Consider the following 17,627-nt stretch of genomic DNA (forward strand, 5'->3'; position numbering starts at 1 on the left):
GCCTTGGTGAATGCTCACAGTTGTGTAACTCCTTTTTAATGGTAACATTTATTTCTACAAGGTTCTAACTGCTTGGTTTCCATAGTAATTCAAGTACTGAAGTGATGACTCAGGGAATGACCTTGGATTTCTTTGGATAGATATTAGGCCCAGCATAAATCATTACTTCTTTTGCAAAACTGGCTCCCAGTTTAAGGTCTTCTATTAGTTTGACAAGTGCTTTAGGCAATTCACTTTATCGTTGGTTTTGTTTCCTCACCTATAAAGTGGGAATTATAATAATAATGCTTATGTCACAGGTTGTTACTGAGATATAAGAAATTATTACTTTTTTACTTTTTCTTCAAAAGTGTCACGATACCATGCCTTTTACTTTGAAAGAATTTGAATCAATATTACAGACTTATAAAAGGAAAAGTACTTAATTTGGATATAAGAAACATAAAAAAGAACATATATGATCTGTGTATAATACTATGAACCTGTATAATAACTATGAATCTAATGAATTTAATGAATCTCTTTAAATAAATACATATTTCCCTCCTTTAAAATTCATATCCCACATAATGTTTCTATTTTCATTATCTTTTTCATTAATAATTTTCTTAATTACAATTTGTGCTGTAGAAGTTGGAGGTAGCTCTAGGGTCATACCTCTGGACTGGAACCCTTACATTTTTGCTTATGAAAACCTTTTTAAATTTCCCATGTCTCAGTTGATTTTCTCAAGTATAAAAAAGGATCATTATAATATCTACTTTGTGGGTTTTACATGAAGCAAGAATGATAAAATAGAATGTGTAAGAAACTTAGTAAACTCTCCTGAAAAGCCAGCTTTTAAATGCACTAGAAGACTCTCCCTCAGAAGAATGGGTTAGGGTTGCCTTTGTCTGATTTGTGCCTGTGATCTATAAGAATGAGACAAAAAAGAGGTCAGTTGTCTAAGCCACAGCCATCCACAAGCTTATAAAACATAAAGCTCATGGATACAAAACTTTTTCCTGTGTTTCTGTTGTCCCTGTTGTGCCAGAATCATTTTAGCTCCCTGAATTAAACTTATTTCATGAATTCCAAGTTAATGAGCTGAGTAGCTGCCACTTTTCTGACTTTGTTAGACTGGAGAGTATTTCCAACAATATGTATTCCATCTACCTCATTTCCTGAATAAGAAAATCAGTTCTTCAAAATCTTGTATAATTTTTATCTTTGTTCCAATACCCACCAATTCCTTTTTCTACAGGCAAAACCAAGGGACCCAGTAAAGAAATCATGGAGTGAATTTAACTGAAATTCAATTCACCTGGGTTCAATTCAAATAGTGCTGAGTTCTGGGGTTTGGATGCTATGTTTCAACCCAGTGTCTCCTCTGAGAGATGAAAGTAATTCTCCTTCAAGTAGCTTCTGAGAGTTAAGAACAACAAACCAACAACCACAAAACAGTTCCTATGAATCCATCTGTAATGAAACATCTAATGGGAAAACTCTCTACTCTACAGTCACTTAGTTATATCACAAAGCCTTAACAGGTGACTTTGAGAGAACCAATTATTGTAGTATGCTAAAAGCAATATAAATTGACAGAGCCAAAGTATTTCCAGTCTCCACTCACTCTTCACAGGGCTAGTGCTTTTCTAAGAAGACATAATGTTCTATTAGTCAAAAGATGAAAGAGCAGGATCAGAAATTACATTTTGCAGCAGTAACACAATCTTAGCTAGAGTTTACAGGCATAGCATAGTGCATTGAAGAATATTATTTGTTCTTCATTTCCAAGTAGGGTGGGACCAACTCACTCCACTGGGACTTTTGGAGATTTAGCACTGAAAATCCCATATCCCAACAATCCATTCAGTCCAGGACAAACTGAGATGATTGGTCACCCTATATCCCAAACCAAGTTAGTCCTACTCCTACCTACATCTATAATGTAATTTTCAGGGTTCCAAAAGCCTTCATCAAAAAAAGCATCTTTATCAGCTTGAAATACAGCATTTGAGGAAAGATAAGCAGAATCATACTCACAAAATAACTTAAAACCTCCTCTATGGCTTATTGATAATACATCATATGGCAACAGGGAGATAGTTACAGAATCCTTGCCACTTATTGAGGGGAGAGAGGCCATTATACAAACCAACTCAATACACCCTAAAAATTGCTATGATGGCAGAAGCTCTGAGCACTATAGAAACACAGGGAGAAATATACTTGGAGCCTGGAAAGGTCAAGAAAATCTTCCCAGAGGGAGTGATAGTTAAGCTGGAATTTTAATACATGTTCTTAATTTAGTGCTAGAAGTCCCTAAACAAAGCCTTATGCTGAGAAGGGAGGCCAGACAGCCATGTATTCCTAATATCATGCAACCTAAAACAGCAGGCATTATTGGGGAAAAGGAGTGCTCCAGAGTGGGAGCAGGAGACATGAGGAGACAGAGATCCATGAAGGTACCAGAAGGGACACAATGGTTTGCTCCAGAACAAACTTCTTTCTTTTACTCTGTTTGCCTTCATTTCATGTAGGATAAACATAATCCCTTCTCAAGTACCCAAAGTCCCACTGTAAAGTACCCAAATGTCTTTTCCGTTTATATCTATTAAACCTCTTATATGCCAGACAAGTTAAACAAGATCCTGGTCTTCTGGAACATATGGTGCATATTAGGCAATTAATAAATATTTGTTGACTTGAAAAACTAAAACACTCAGTAGTGGAACTGTTCATATTAGGAAAAAATCAAAGCAGACTAAATGGTATGTAGAGGTTACTCAGAGAAGAGATCCCATTGAAATGCGATGATGCAAGTAACTATCCCTCACCGTATAGTTTTGGGGGTGTTAAGGATGTGAAAGTTAAATGACGAAAATGGAGTTGGAATTTTGAAAAATACTCCTTATGATGACAGTGTACTCCGTATGATGACAGTGAATTTGGTTCTTCTATCAACCAAATTCAGTAGAGTAGTTAGCACATATAATGCAAAGAGAACTGGAAAGATCTAAGTTTCAATTCTATTTTACCTCTGTGACCTGCAAAAGTTATTTCTCTCTCAATTTGTTCGTCTTGAAGATGGAAGAATATGCTAACATTTCCTATTTTCCCTCCTTCTGCACCCTACTTCACTCTTCTCCATCCTGTTCTGAATCTTAGGAGGCTGAGTACACGGAGTGAATCAACAGGCTCTGTGGCTCTGGATTGGGTTCAGCTCCTCATGAGGAGCCAGCAGGAGACAGAGGGTGGGAGGGCTGGTTATTTCTTTCCACTGCAGGCTCCATCTTCAACAACAGTTTCCTTTGATTCCAGTAAATGCTCTCTTCCTGGGCCTTAGCCATCAGGCTATAACTTTTCACTGATTCTCTGTTGCTTCTGGTCCCAGGCTACTTGTTGGTTTCTGCTAACAGGGCTCTGTAAATAGTCCCTTTATTAAATTTTCTACAAATTATCCAGTTTTACTGTGCCATCTTTTCCTGTTGATACAGACAACAATCATATTTGCCTCTCGCTAATGTAAACATTAATTTAAACTATGCGAAGGGCCCAGCACAATCCTTAGTATAAGGGAAGTGTTAGATAAATGCAGCTCTCTCACACTCCTCCTTCCTACAGAACACTCTGGCCTTCTTAAGGACATGGTACTAATCTATGCAAGTGTAGAGTCTGTGCCAAATGTGATTTTTTAATAGTTAAATAAGAGTCTTCTTTAAAAGGACTTTATTATCATAAGAGAAAACAGTTGTTCACACCAAGGTTGTTAGCAAATAAAATCAAGAAAATGCACCTTTCAAAAAGTCATAGCAATATGAAGAAATATGTCCTTTAACTATAATTTTTTCAACCAAAGTTAAATGTGTGCTTTATAATGATATATAATATCACTCCTTTCAGAAACACATTCATACTCAGACTATGAAAGAAGGAAAGAATCACAAAGGAAAAAAAAAAAGATTTATTTGACATAGATAACACTTTGTGGACACAAATTGCTTATAAAAATTTTGTTTTGGAGATAATTGATAGTATTTCTAGCTCAAGTTTCCTATAAATTTTGTGACAGGAAGAGTAACTGAGAATTAAATGTGACAGAATAGCTATTGAGAAATGACCGAGTTCCTTTTTTTTTCCCATAGGGCGATCATGGAAAAATGAAAAGTGTTCTTCCCTCGCAGTAGTGGCGATGAGGCCTGTGAGTTCTTCTGTCCTGGAATCCTTACCTTACTTACCTTCTGGAGGTAGGTAATAGCCAGAAGAAGTAATTGGCTATTGTGGGTGAGCTAAAAGGAATTTTCTGAACACATTTTTGTTATTAAAAGCTTAGATCTGTGTAAATAATTAAATTGGATTTCCAAAAGAGAAAATTAATCAGCAGAAGTACCGTGATTGAGGGTTGAAGAGGAGCCTTATGAGGTTGACACATCCCCTGAAGCCAGGAAGGCAGTAGAGTTCTGCTGTCTAGAGTGGCAGAGGCCAGGGCTCGCTGGCATGCAGAGCCTTTGACATGGTACAGCCCCGATGCAATGCTGGCCTGTGATTGGTGGGTTCTAAGAGTGGCTACATTCTCCACACCTTCTGGAATCTGATTCATTTTGAAATGTGACTTTTGCAGTGCCTTTCATCAAGAAAGTCAAATTTATTTCTCCATTTCTTGCATCTGAGCTGAATTGTGACTTCTTCTAGCCATCATAATGCAGCAGAAGGAGTGCTGTGCCAGATGCAAATCTAGGCCTGTAGAGGCCTCGCATATTTCTGCTCTTTCTCTTAGAACCCTGAAATGCTGACATGTGTACAGATTAGAGATAGCCTATGAGAAGATGAGAGCCACATGGCCTGGTCCCCCTCACAATTCCCATCCAATAGCCAAGCAACCCCAAGAAGCAAAGCCATTTTGCTGACTTGTAGCTGACTGCAGAATTGTGTGTGAATCCAACTGAGACAGAAAAAGTGTTCAACAACCCCAGTCCCAACTGTCAACCCACAGAATCATGAACTAAGAATGATCATTGTTTAAATCAGTAAGTTTTTAGGTTGTTTGTTATAACAGCAAAGCTAAGCGATACACTAATATGCTTGTAACCTTGGATTTTGATCAGGATTCCTGTGATTTAGCTTGGCACGGGGAAAATGGTGCTACCTGCCTGCGAATGGGCCATGTTGACCTGAAAAAAAGAGCAGGATCAGTGATCATCAAAGATGTATAGTATTTACCATTCGACTGCCCTGCCTGTCTGCTAGGGTTCTTGTGTAATCGAAGGAAGAAGGAAGGAGAACCTTTGACCTCATTCCTATCAAATCAGTTGATACTGAACTTTATTATTTTTCTAATTAATTTTAACTAATTAGAAAGTTTAATTTTATTAGAAAAATTGAATTGGGTTAAGTTTAATTTTAATTAGAAAAATAATAAAATTTTAGTCTATAGCTTAATTATTATGTCACATTTAAAAAATAATAAAATTGAAAATATTTTATAAGCCTCTGTTTGAAAAAGTATTATATACTTCAACTCTCTTCAGATCTCAACACTGTTTCTCAACCAGCATATTAGAAATAACCAACAGATCACGTATCTTTTTGGAAGAGGTTTTGGACTTTTGATTTAATGTGTGATAATTTCATGATTTTTGAGCAAAAGTTTGGTTAAGTTATGAGACAGCAAATAAATGTTCCAGCAGTGATTGTTGAAATGTATATTTACAAAGAACCCTGGCCTCAATGTCATGTGAATTACATATTAGTCCTGGGTCTCTTATTAATTAATGCGATGTTAGGTGAGTTGTTACCAATTTTTGAAGCTTGATTTCTTTATCTCCAAACTTAGAAAGAAGAACTAAATAATCTTTAAGTTCCTTTGACAGTCTGCCAGTCTGTCTCTCATTCTACATTTACCACTGGATGACCTTCTTATCCAGAAGCATCATTTCCTTCTTCATAGAAGTTCCTTGAACTAATCATTACTCTCCTCTACAAATCTTTACAGCAGTTATTAATAATAAGCGTGGGAAGGTAGCTAATCAGGCACTGCTTTGTGCTATCTCTGCAGCTGATTTCTTATTATATTACCTGTTTTCTATCTCTGGTTTCCTGAACGAGTTTGGAGCCCCCTCGAGGATGAAGACAGAAGTACTTTTTTGACTCTTCATTTTAAATTATAATCTGTAAATCTAAAAATAATTCAATGAAAATTATTGATACACATAAAATTGAGTTCGTTAATAAATTAGAACATATTTTCACAGCAGTCTTTTCCCAATATTTGTCAGAGCCCTTCAACAGTATCGAATGACCTGTGGGGCTTGAGGTAAGGCATTTCATTTTTCTGGAATCTAATTTCTTATTCACAAAATGGGAGGACTGAGCTGGATTATCTGTAAGGTCCCTTCTTTGTGTTTTCATCTGACATGTTTTGAATGCTATGGAAGTTCAGAACAAATATTTGTCATGAACCTCATTCTTCTTCTAGCTGTACTTGGCTTCGAGGTATAACCTTAGTTTAGAGCTGTGAACACATAGCTCTAGGTACCTGGCTACTGAAAGCATGCAGGCTGACTATGAGAAGAACTCTGGCTGGGGGCCAACAGAATGCTTTTCTGTCTCACACCCTACCACTACCCTCCCACCCCCACCGGCAACACATACACACACACTCCACTCTCTTACAACTCTTCCAAGAGATGTCATTTAGGGCATCTCTGTTCTGTTCAGGTGAGAAGCCTAGAGGTAGAAAGCATATTATCTAAATTACACATAGTTAAGTTGGGCTTTGATAATAAAATTGTTTTCAAAATTTGTAATAGATTTATAAGAGTAATTATTTTTTAAAAAGATCATGATAGCTATCTCTTTGGAAGTACACCATAGCTTAATAAAGATGTAGGTCACATAACCTTTACCCAAGGTTATCAATCTGAAACCTGTAGCTAAATAAATACTCTGTATGAAATGTGGAGATTATTGTTTAGTACTCTGTTTTTCACATAATTTGTATAATTATAATCTGTTTAATCTAAAACTGTCTTTTATGAGCTGGAAATATAATATATATATACTTCACCAAATATCTGATTTGATACAAAGCTCCTTAGTAATTTCTAATGCATCAAATGAATCAGTATCTATCTGAAAATGCTGACAGTTTTTAAATGAAAAAGTGTTGTATGAAAAAGACATTATAACCTAGCAATTCCAAGAGAGGACTGTGTGTAGCGTCCTTGTTCCCAAGCAAGGTCAACAGCAATGAAGTCTGGTAAAACTTCTTTGTAAGAGATTATAAAACATTTTTTTGAAGTAACATTACCTTTTATGAGAAAAATTATTGGTAGGAGTCTGGGCTTTGGAATCAGATAACCTTGAGCTTTAAATCCTGGCCCAACATCTTATTAGCTAGGTGTCTATAAGCAAAATACTTAACCTCTCCATTAATTTTCTTCTTTGGAAAATAAGGTTAAGTATAGTATCTTGAAATATTATTGAGGATTAGATGGAATAATATATACAAAGGGCCTACCACTGAGTAGGTATTGAAGAAAGAGTGGCTATCATTAAAAGTATCATATTTGTATTATAAAGAGAAAGTATCATTTTCTTTTCGTTCAACTGGAGTACATTTATTTATTTTTCACAAAGCACATTACTTATATTGATTATATTTGGGTTGGAAACTTCATGAACAGGAATGAGTTAAATGATTTTTCCTTTTAATTAAAAAGAAATCAGTAATATCATGGGGATGTTTAATTTCTTCCAAAGGGAACATGAGAAAATCAATAGCATTTCTTGATACAAATGCTGCACAAAGTTGAAATCAAAGCCAGCACTAATACAATGAGTCAGACGGAGCTCGGGTCAGAAAAACCTCCTGCTTCGTTTCAGAAATATCCGGGATTAGATACCCAGCCACATCCTTGCGCTGTGTATGTGAGTAAGGCTTGTGTAAGGGAGTAAGTGAATCCCCAGGGGCTTCCTTATCTCTTATACCAAATCCCAGATATTTTATTTTTCAGTGTAATTACTAACAGGGAGATGGTAACAGTAATGGAAACAAAATGTCTATTGCTATTTTTTACTCAACCAACATCACTATTACTAATAAACACTAAATTAACTATCTTTTTTCTTGGCTCTGTTTTAGCCAAATAAATTATCCCCATTTGACTCTACTTGATAGACGTTTACTGTTTAATAGAGCTTACACAGACATGGACTGATAACGACAAAGTGAATAATAAGTAAACTAGATAAATAAAAACCCCATAAATACTACTAAATATTAGATAAACACAGGGTAGCAAAAAGCCAATCAACAATGAATAGCAATGTGGAACAATGAAAAGAAAACTGAACCTAAAGAAAAACATTTAAGAGTTCTCATCGCAGCTATTTCTCTAATGATCTATGTGACCCTAGGTAAGTGACCTTTCTGAAACTCAGGACCTTTCAGCCTGCTCTACATTCTAATATGGAAGGTGCTTATGTTATAGACTCTATCATTCACTATCTTCTGTTAACTATATCTTGCCATTTAAAATCTTTTTCATATCAACTAACCCCAGATTCATTATGTAAGTGGAGAAGACTTCTTTCTTTCCCTGTTTCCTCAGTAAGATCCAGGGTATTTTAACTTTTGGGTAGTTCTTTAATTTTTAAGATTTTGATTGCTATTAAATTACAGAGATCCTTGAGAATGAGTAAATTTTAAAATAATTAGACATTTACATTTCAGTAAAATTGCAAACGGGAAAAAGCAGCAAGCTGTATCTTATAGTCCCCCTAATGCTCTGTGGTAGAGACTACCAGCTGTCTCCCAATACCTATTCTCTTCTTTTGTAACAGAATTGCTGATTTTCAGCTGGGCATATACTCTCCCAAAATAAGGACTACATTTCCCATCCTCCTTCGCAACTAGGTATGACAATAAGTTTAACTTCTAGGCACTGTAATATAAGAGCACTGGTGCACTTAAAAAGATGGGGGAATATCCTTCATCATTTGTTCCTTCTTGCCGCCTAGAATGTGGATGTAAGAGCTGGAGCTCCAGCAGTCATCTGGTGACCTTGGGAGTGAAACTCTCAGATGGTGGTATGATTTCAAATGAAGCTAAAGTAGTCTTGTTCTGACTTTAGAGAGATAATCAGTTACAGTCTATCTTGTTTGTTTAGTTGATCCCTGCCTAGGGTTTTTTTTTTTTTACTCCCTCTACCCACTTAAATATCCAAAAAAGACATGAGAAACATGACAGAACTAAGTTTTCCAAAAACTTTTGCAACTCTAAAATTTTTTTTTTTACCCCAAAAACTCAGTTCTTCTATAAGTAAGAGACATACTGGAAAACTGAGGAGGTATATATCATGTTAGTAAAATGTCAAAAAAGGATGGACTTCTCAAAGCATAGTAAATCCATTACTATTTAACATTTGTAATATTCAGATATGTTCTCTGAGAGCAGACTCCTTGAACTCTGAGAATTTCAGGTGATGCTAGTACAAAAATTACAGGAAATTCTTCTAAAGAAAGACAGCTCTAAGTAGCTGTGCGATTTTTTATTATTAAATGCCAAATAGCAGTGGCGGGCCTGGTTAGTACTTGGATGGGAGACCATCTAGGAAGACCAGGTGCTGTAGGTGTAAAAAAAAATTAATTAATTAAAAAAATTAAAAATAAGGGATTGTAAGCTGACAAGGTCCTTGCAATCTGTGAGGTCAACCAAGGGTTGCCTCGCCTAAAAATTTATATATATATATACACTTATATGCAATATATATATATATATATATGCCAAATAGTTATATGCATATAAGTGTATTATTTTTTGGTACTTCCTCTGGAAAAAAATTATAAAGAGGTGCACCTTTACATAGACCTTTTAAAAAAATTGCAGAAGTCTTATTTCTAATAAGCTGTTGACATGAAGCATACTGATATCGGATTACTTTTTACCTTTTAATTTTGTTGTTAGCTAATTTAGATGCAGTTGTCCTAACCATCACATAATCCCAGCTGAGAGGAGCACTTTAAAATGTATTTTCTGAGTAGTTATAAAAATATTTATCTAGATTGATATCACATTACATTTTCACTGATTGCAAGATTAAAAGGCAGATCTTAGATTTCTTAAAACAAAGACAAATACAAAACCCTAAAATTAATGGGACATGGTAGGTCCTCAATATATTGTTGTTACATTATTGAGTCGATCTGTGAAATTGTTAAGGTTTCTATCTTTGAAAAACTCTTACATATAAATTCTTTTAAGGCAGAGTTTCTTGAATTGTGGCATAGGACCACTTACATCAGGATTGCTGGAGTGTTTGTTAAAATGATAATTTCCAGACGCCTCATCATCACATCTAGTGAAATCAGAATTTCTACAGAGGCTTTGAGAATATTTATTTTAACCCCTCTCAGGATAAAAACCACCGATAAAAGGCATTACTTAAAAAATAAAAAAGAGAAAAAGAAACCTTCCCTAAAATTTTTTAAAGCACATATAAGTTTCAGAACCTTCGTTCTACTGCCTTGTCTAATACAATGAAGTTTCAAGCTGATTCAAGTTATTACTTCCATGTCTCTGTACTAATATGAAGTTCATTCCTTTTCCACTCTGCCTCCAGTAATAAACATTTTGACTTGCCAAAGGCAGGGTAATTACTGGACTGATTAACGTTCACTCTTAAGGAGAGAGGAGTATCTGTAAATGGGTATAGAGAATAATTCACACGAATCAGTCAACTGAGGGGAGAAGATAAATGTAATAAAAGGACAGTTCGGAGATTTCAAAACCATTTTTGAAGTAGTCTGGGAGGAGTACGATTATAATGTAAGGAATGACTCTGTGTTAAAGAAAGGACAGGATAACTTAATAGGGGTCCCCTATCTCATTCTGCGACGGTGCTTCTGGGCTCTGGTGATGAATGTGTTCATTTTATGTGACTTGCTTTGGGTAAATAACCAGTGCCCTATCAGCTCTCCGGCCCTGGGCCAGCAGCGGCTGTGTGTGCGCGCTAATGACGGTGGAAGGTGCCTGGGGGAGGATTTGGGAGGGGCTACCCAGCACGATCGCGCTCCTGGCACTTCCTAAGAGACTCTCAGCTCTTTCTCTGCAGCTGCCACTTAAAGACTCCACGCTTTCCCTCCCGAGGAAAGAAGCTATTTATCTAAGTCAGCTGTTCGCCACATTCCTTATTTTTCCCTCCGCCAGTCGCAACCTCCACCCCTTCTATTGTTGTGGGTTTAGCCCCGCTTCCTGCGTAAGACCCTAACCTCATTCGTAGGAGGGATTACTGAGAATTTTGGAAACTCAACTTGCAATGGAGCTATACGGAAAGGTAAGTAGAGGGAGTCCCTTTACATGCTCTGCACAAAACCTCGATTTGACCGACTTTAGGGTGTGTGTGTGTGTGTGTGTGTGTGTGTGTGTGTGTGTGAACGCGCGCGCGCCTTCTTAATGCAATTGTGCGAGTAAGCCACTTTATGCGTGTGGTATTCATCGTCTTTCTTCCCCATGTTTGTTTAATGTGATTGTAAAACCACCCACTCTGCCTATGGAGATATATAAACTTTCCCGATTCTGGATGGGGAGGTGTAGGGCGGAGAGCCCCAGAACACAGCGCAGTGTTCGTTTGTATCGGTAATTAGCACAAGGTAAGTGCGTTTCCTAACATGGAAATCACAATCTAGTTTTGGAATGTGATAGGTAGAAAACAAAAAAATCTCCCGCTGAGAAGAGCTGGGGTCACTTTTGCCTGCACCTTGTGAGAAAATAGGCTAGAAAGCTGGAAAGAGTAATAACCAGAAGCGATTCCAAAGGCGAAAGGAGGCTCCGCGGCCGATTCCGACTGGAGTAGGCACTCTGTTTAAATACTGGCTTGCCGGGAGTTGTAGTTCACGGCTCGTGGGTTTACAGTGAAGCTCGGGTTAGACTAAACTACAACTCCCAGGAGCACAAGGGTCTCCCAGCCAGTACGCGTGTGCGGCGCCAGAAGGGGACAGCTCCAGTGCTGATATTGGAGCCGGTTAGCGAAGCCAAAGAGTGCAGAGCGTGGAGCGCGCGGACTGTGCAAGCTTGACCCGGCGCCGCGGCCGGCGCTGTCTTAGCCAGACAGAAAGGACATTTTGAGAACAATGAGACACGAAGCTCCCATGCAGGTGGGTCTATACAGAAAGTATGGCCTCGAGAGGAATCGAGAGAGATGCTCTCACCCTCGGTCCAAGCACAAACTGTTTCTGATCTAAGGGAAGGTCCAGACGGCCACCCGCGAAGATGAGGCTCTGACTAGGTCTTGGGGACAGAGTTGGGTTTCACTACGCTTCGTGGAGCTGTAATTGGGGCAGTATGGATGAGGGATAGGGTATTTATTATCTTCCCAGGTTCCACAAGAAGGGTGAGACTGTCTGTCTAAAATGTTATTCCGAGCAAACAAAAGTCAGGGAAACGTGCAATATTGTATTGGCATTGATCTTCCCTCCTGGCTTTCCTGGTTTGTGAAAGCGGTGCAAACGCACGGACTTAAAGATAGATTCCGGGTTTGGAGCTCTCTGCTGGAGTCGGGATAGAGCGAATTCACATTAAGAAAGGAGAAGCCAATGTTTGAGTCCTCAAAGTCCCCTTTCTTCAATTAGGGCCCTAATCGTATCAGCGGAAAATAGCAAGCACGATGGGGCTTGGCTCATCCCAGAGGTGTCCAGCCTTTTATCGCTGTATGCACAACTGGTTTACTCCCGCGTTTCAGAGACCCCGTTCTGAGCTTTCTTGAGTGATGTGCCCATTTGTTGTTTGCTTCCTTCGACTCCGGTTCCTGTGCCTAAGCATCTTGATTAAGTTTTGTTTTTAAGTAGAGATGAGTGATGCTTTCTTGTTTGTATGTACAACCAGTGAACGCTAAACATCAGCCTGTGTTTCATTAACCAAGTAGAGTGATCCTATTGCGTAACAGAAAGGCACTTTATGAATGGGGTTGAGAGGAGAATGGTACACACCATTTGGGACGAGTTCTCTCTCTTGAGAACTCATCTCTGCTGCCAAATTCAACGGTATGAATACTTGACTTTAATTCTTGCTTAAACGTTTTCCAACGATTTTCTTCATGAATCAAGGACTTTCAACATATGCATCTATTTGCTTTTAGTCTATTTTATGGGTTATGTATATTAAGATATACACTGACTGGACTGTTAAATGAAAAAAAATCTGTAGAATTTAATTGTTTGTTGAAAAATTATATAATAGAAGCCCTCAAATTACCTTATGAGTTATTGAAATTTTGATTTGTTCCAGAGAGAGCGGCCCCATTGTGTATTTCCTAATACCTCTGTTTGTGACTTAGCTTTTCATTACAGACCTGATATGAAAAGAATCTGGACAGACAATAAAGGTACAGGCTGTTGCAATCAAGATATATTGCCTTCTGATAATTTTCCATTACTGGAGATACTGCCAGGAGCCAATTGGCTAAATTAATCATATTCGATTATAAGTAAACATTGACAATAGACTTTAAAAGTAGATTGTTAATATTTAAGTCAGCCCCATATAGGCACTGAAGTCTTTCTGTCAAAATAAATTATTAAAAAATTAACCACGCTGCACCTTGATTTTTATTTTCATATGCGTTACTTAGAATGTACAGAAGAGTCATTAAAATGTTACAAAATTGAATGAAATTAATGACTTAGGAAATATTTTAAATAATTTTATATTAACTATGTAGTAGGCACTGTAATTACCTATTTTACTCAGCACTTTAATGAAGAAATAATCTAAAAATAGATAATAAAATTAATTTGTTTCTGGATGGAGTTATTTTCATATTTATTGTGTACTCTATTCATTGGACTAGATTTTTGAAATTTAACAATGTAGACACCCAGGTGCTATCATGAATGATATGTATATTTTAAGAAATCAAAGACTGTTTTTTGTAGTATATTTAATTAAAGCCCATTAATTGATTCAATTTAATGGGTAAACTGTTGTTATGGTGACTCTCTCTTTATTATTGTCAGATTTGCAAACATATATAATGATAAGAAGAATAAAAACTGTAACCATAGTTTATAAAAAGTATACATATTTTTTAAGTGGCAAGTAATGTCCCTTACTTCTGAATCATAATCATATTCCAGGTGACTTCGATATATGAAAATGCAACAAAAGTAATAGCTGACATTTCTTTTTTTTCCCCCATTTAAAGACTGAACTTCATTATCATTTTAGGTTTCTGGAAAATGAGTGGCAAGCAAAACTTTATAATTGCATCATCCTAAGAGATTCTTTTCTACATTTAAAAATATTTAATCCATTTGTTGATGCAAAATAAAACAAGCCCTTTAATTACTGATGTCCTAATTTACTTACATGTTTTCTTAAATCAAAAGAATCTTTTTAAAAATGATATAATGTCTTTTAAAAGGATTTGATATGCTTATATCTTGATGTTCTGGTCAAGGTAATTGTCTTTGATATATGCATATTTTCTGAAGGATATTGCTCTTTGAGTTGATGCACAATGAGGGATAATAATTGATTTTTATAGTGACTATTAAAATAATATACTGATAGTCTTTGATATAAGTATTTCTTTTGTAATTAAATAACTAGGAATAGCATTTGGTAAGTATTCCAAATGATGGGTTTAGAATTTCAATGGAGAAGATAGTCATTTTGTACTATTCAGTGTATCCATAAATCTTGAGGGCCAAATGAAATAGATAATAACACTGCTCATGACTTGAGGGAAAGACTCTGATGTACAAATTGTCATTTGATTCATCATCCCGACTTACCAATTCCAGTTTATCTAGTACTTTGTCTGTGCCAAGCACTGTGCCTTACATGCAGACCTCTTTGTGTGTGTGCGTGTGTGTAAAATATAAAACAGTCTTAAAAGTCAGCATTATTAATTACAGGTAAGATAACTGTAGCTTATTAAGATGAAAGAACTTTTCCAACATAGTAGATTCCAGATTCTGCCAGATCTCTGTCTAGAAAGCCCATGCCTTTCCTTTATTATTTTGGGTTCCCCAAGAAGACAAAAAAAGGGTAGTGTAAAGAGTGAGGGCACTATCGATATGAATTGATTCATTCATTTGGTTCAGAAGAAAAAAAAAAGTATCTTTTGTTTATAAAATAAACTTGAGTAAACTAAACTAAATATTGAGAAGGACCAATATTTTAAAAAATGGCTTGCTTTGTGTCTCCTGGATTTGAATTTTTGCAGGTCTACTTATTCTCTTTTAGAACCAGAGTTGAGTCTATTGTCTCTAATTAAGTGCTTAGTCTTCAGTTTTGTTATCCACAAGCTTTTAGGTCATTTCATAAATGCAGAGCCTTCTGATTATTTGGGAAACTTCAAAAAAAAAACAAAAACAAAAACAACTACCCAATATATGGAGCAGAGAGCAAAAAGAGTCGGGGGGCGGGCAGGTTATTTGGCTAAAAATAAGGACTGAAGAGAGAATATAGATGTAGGCTGAATATAAAGTTGACGTGAAAACCATAATTAATATTAAATATAGCCATGCTGTATACAAAAACAACTTACAAAGAAATGAAGTCTAAATAGCATTGTTTCATTTGACTATGGAAAATACATGGCATTCTTGCATTTCCTTATTGTTGAATTTCTGACAATATCGCACCTCAATGATAATCCCTTTATCTTTATAATAAATGGAAATTTAGTCCTTATTACTTAGAGAAACAAAGAAAACCCCTAGTTGACTTTGGAAGAACAAGAACTTTCTTATTCCATTTGAGCAAATTTTTGAAATATCCATCTTTCTTCTGTAAAGGAAAGTAGAGGATAGAGAGATGAATTAACCTGTACTAAAAATAAACTTCTGTGGTATAAATATGATTTTCTATTTACACTTTTCTGTCCTAGAAGTTGTGGATTTATTACATGTGTAACCACAATTTTCTTCTGCCATTTTAAGCTTATATTGGAACTAGAAATTCCTTTCCTGACCATTATATTCCAAGAAGAAACTATATTTTTATACTGAGGAATGGGTTTTCCTGCAGTTGTTCTGGAGGAACCATCTTAGAAGGTCACATTTTATCACCAAGGGTACTATCGTCTGCAAAAATTAGATCTTTTAGATTTATTTGCAATTATATAGATTTTTAGCATTTTCATTTGTTTATTTAAAGTTTTTTTGAGATATTTGTATACATTGAAATTCATAAATCTTAACTATTTGATGAACTTTGATAAATGGACATACCTTTTTTTTTAACACACACTACTATAAACTGGAATATTTCCAATCAACCCCAAAAGTTCCTTCATTCATGCTCTTTTTCCAGTTAATCCACTGACACAATAAAGTCAACTTTTTTCACCATAAATTAGTTCTGTTTATTCTAGAACTTCACATAGCTCTGTAAAACACAATATGGACATATAGTAAAACATGCAATATGTACTCTTGAGTCTGGCTTATTTTGCTCAAAATAATGTAGAGAGGATTTGTCCATATTGTTGCATTTATCAATGATTCATTTTTTTATTAGTGCATATTATACTATTGTATTAATCTATCATACTCTTTAAATCCACTCTCTTGTTGATGGACTTTGAGTAATTTTCCATTTGAGGCCATTTTGATGAAGGCTATAATATGATCATGTTTGTCTCTTTGAAATATTTTCATTTCTCTTGGATAAATGCCTAGAAGCAGAATTGCTGCGATAAAGGGTATATGTATGTTTAACTTTATACAAAACTGAAATTTTTAGTCAAAGTGGTAGTACCATTTTACATTCTCACTAGCAATGTCTAAGCATTCCAGTGATTCTATATCCTCAATAATGTATGATGTCAGTGGCCTTTTTAATTTTAGTGACTTCAATGGATGTTTTGTGGTATCTCGTGATTTAAATTTGCATTTTCTTGATGACAAATGATGTTTAGCATATTTTCATTCGTTTACTGGCTATTTGTATATCTTTTGTGTCTGTTTAGCCTTTTTTCTGTTATGGAGGCTGCCTTTTCATTGTTTAGTTGCAGGAGATCTTTATATAATTTTGAAACTAGTTCTTTAAATATATTTAAGAATATTTTCTGCCAGTCTGTGGCTTAAGTACTCATACTCCTAATAGTGCCCTTTGATAAAATTTTTTTGATTTTGATGAAATCTAGGTTATTAAATATAGATGTGATTGTACCTGTACTCTATACTTCCTTTTTTCTCTTTGTCTTGACTGTGTCCTGAGACCTTGCTACATTTTTATTTATTATTTCTGTTAGATTTTTTTTTTTTTTTAGATTTAAAAAAAGATTCCTTAAGGATTTCTACATAAATAATCATATCATTTGCAAATTGAAGCTGTTTACTTCTTCCTTTCTAATGTTGGGGGTGATCACATAGTTTATCTCCTTTTTTCTGTTGGGTTATATTGATTGCTTTTGAGTTAATCTGGTATTCCTTAGATAAACCCGTTAGTCATGATGTAGTGTTCCTTTTTTGTATTACTGGATTTGGTTTGATTATATTTCCTTGAGGATTTTTGCATTCAAGTTCATGATGGATATTGGTCTATGATTTTCTTCTAATGTCTTTATGAGGTTATAATATTGGAGTTATGCAGGCCTCATAAAATAAAGTGAGAAGTGTTCAAAATTTTTGCCTGT

At 35.7% G+C, this 17,627-nt stretch overlaps 1 protein-coding gene across 2 annotated transcripts in view; it reads left to right on the forward strand.

Moving 5' to 3' along the window:
- The first annotated feature begins 11,047 nt into the window (after positions 1 to 11,047).
- Positions 11,048 to 17,627, forward strand: part of RAB3C (RAB3C, member RAS oncogene family) — a 226,851-nt gene continuing 220,271 nt past the window's right edge. Inside the window, exon 1 of one of the 2 annotated variants that reach the window (XM_025041109.1) lies at positions 11,048 to 11,318. In XM_025041109.1, the coding sequence (XP_024896877.1) occupies positions 11,301 to 11,318 (18 nt within the window). In that variant the 5' untranslated portion in view covers positions 11,048 to 11,300. Of the gene's footprint in view, positions 11,319 to 11,998; positions 12,139 to 17,627 lie in introns of those variants that run through there. The other variant, XM_015599389.2, reaches the window with a different exon arrangement.

The sequence above is a fragment of the Pteropus alecto genome, unplaced genomic scaffold, assembly GCF_000325575.1.
Source record: "Pteropus alecto unplaced genomic scaffold, ASM32557v1 scaffold70, whole genome shotgun sequence".
In the NCBI taxonomy this organism is placed as follows: Eukaryota; Metazoa; Chordata; class Mammalia; order Chiroptera; family Pteropodidae; genus Pteropus; species Pteropus alecto.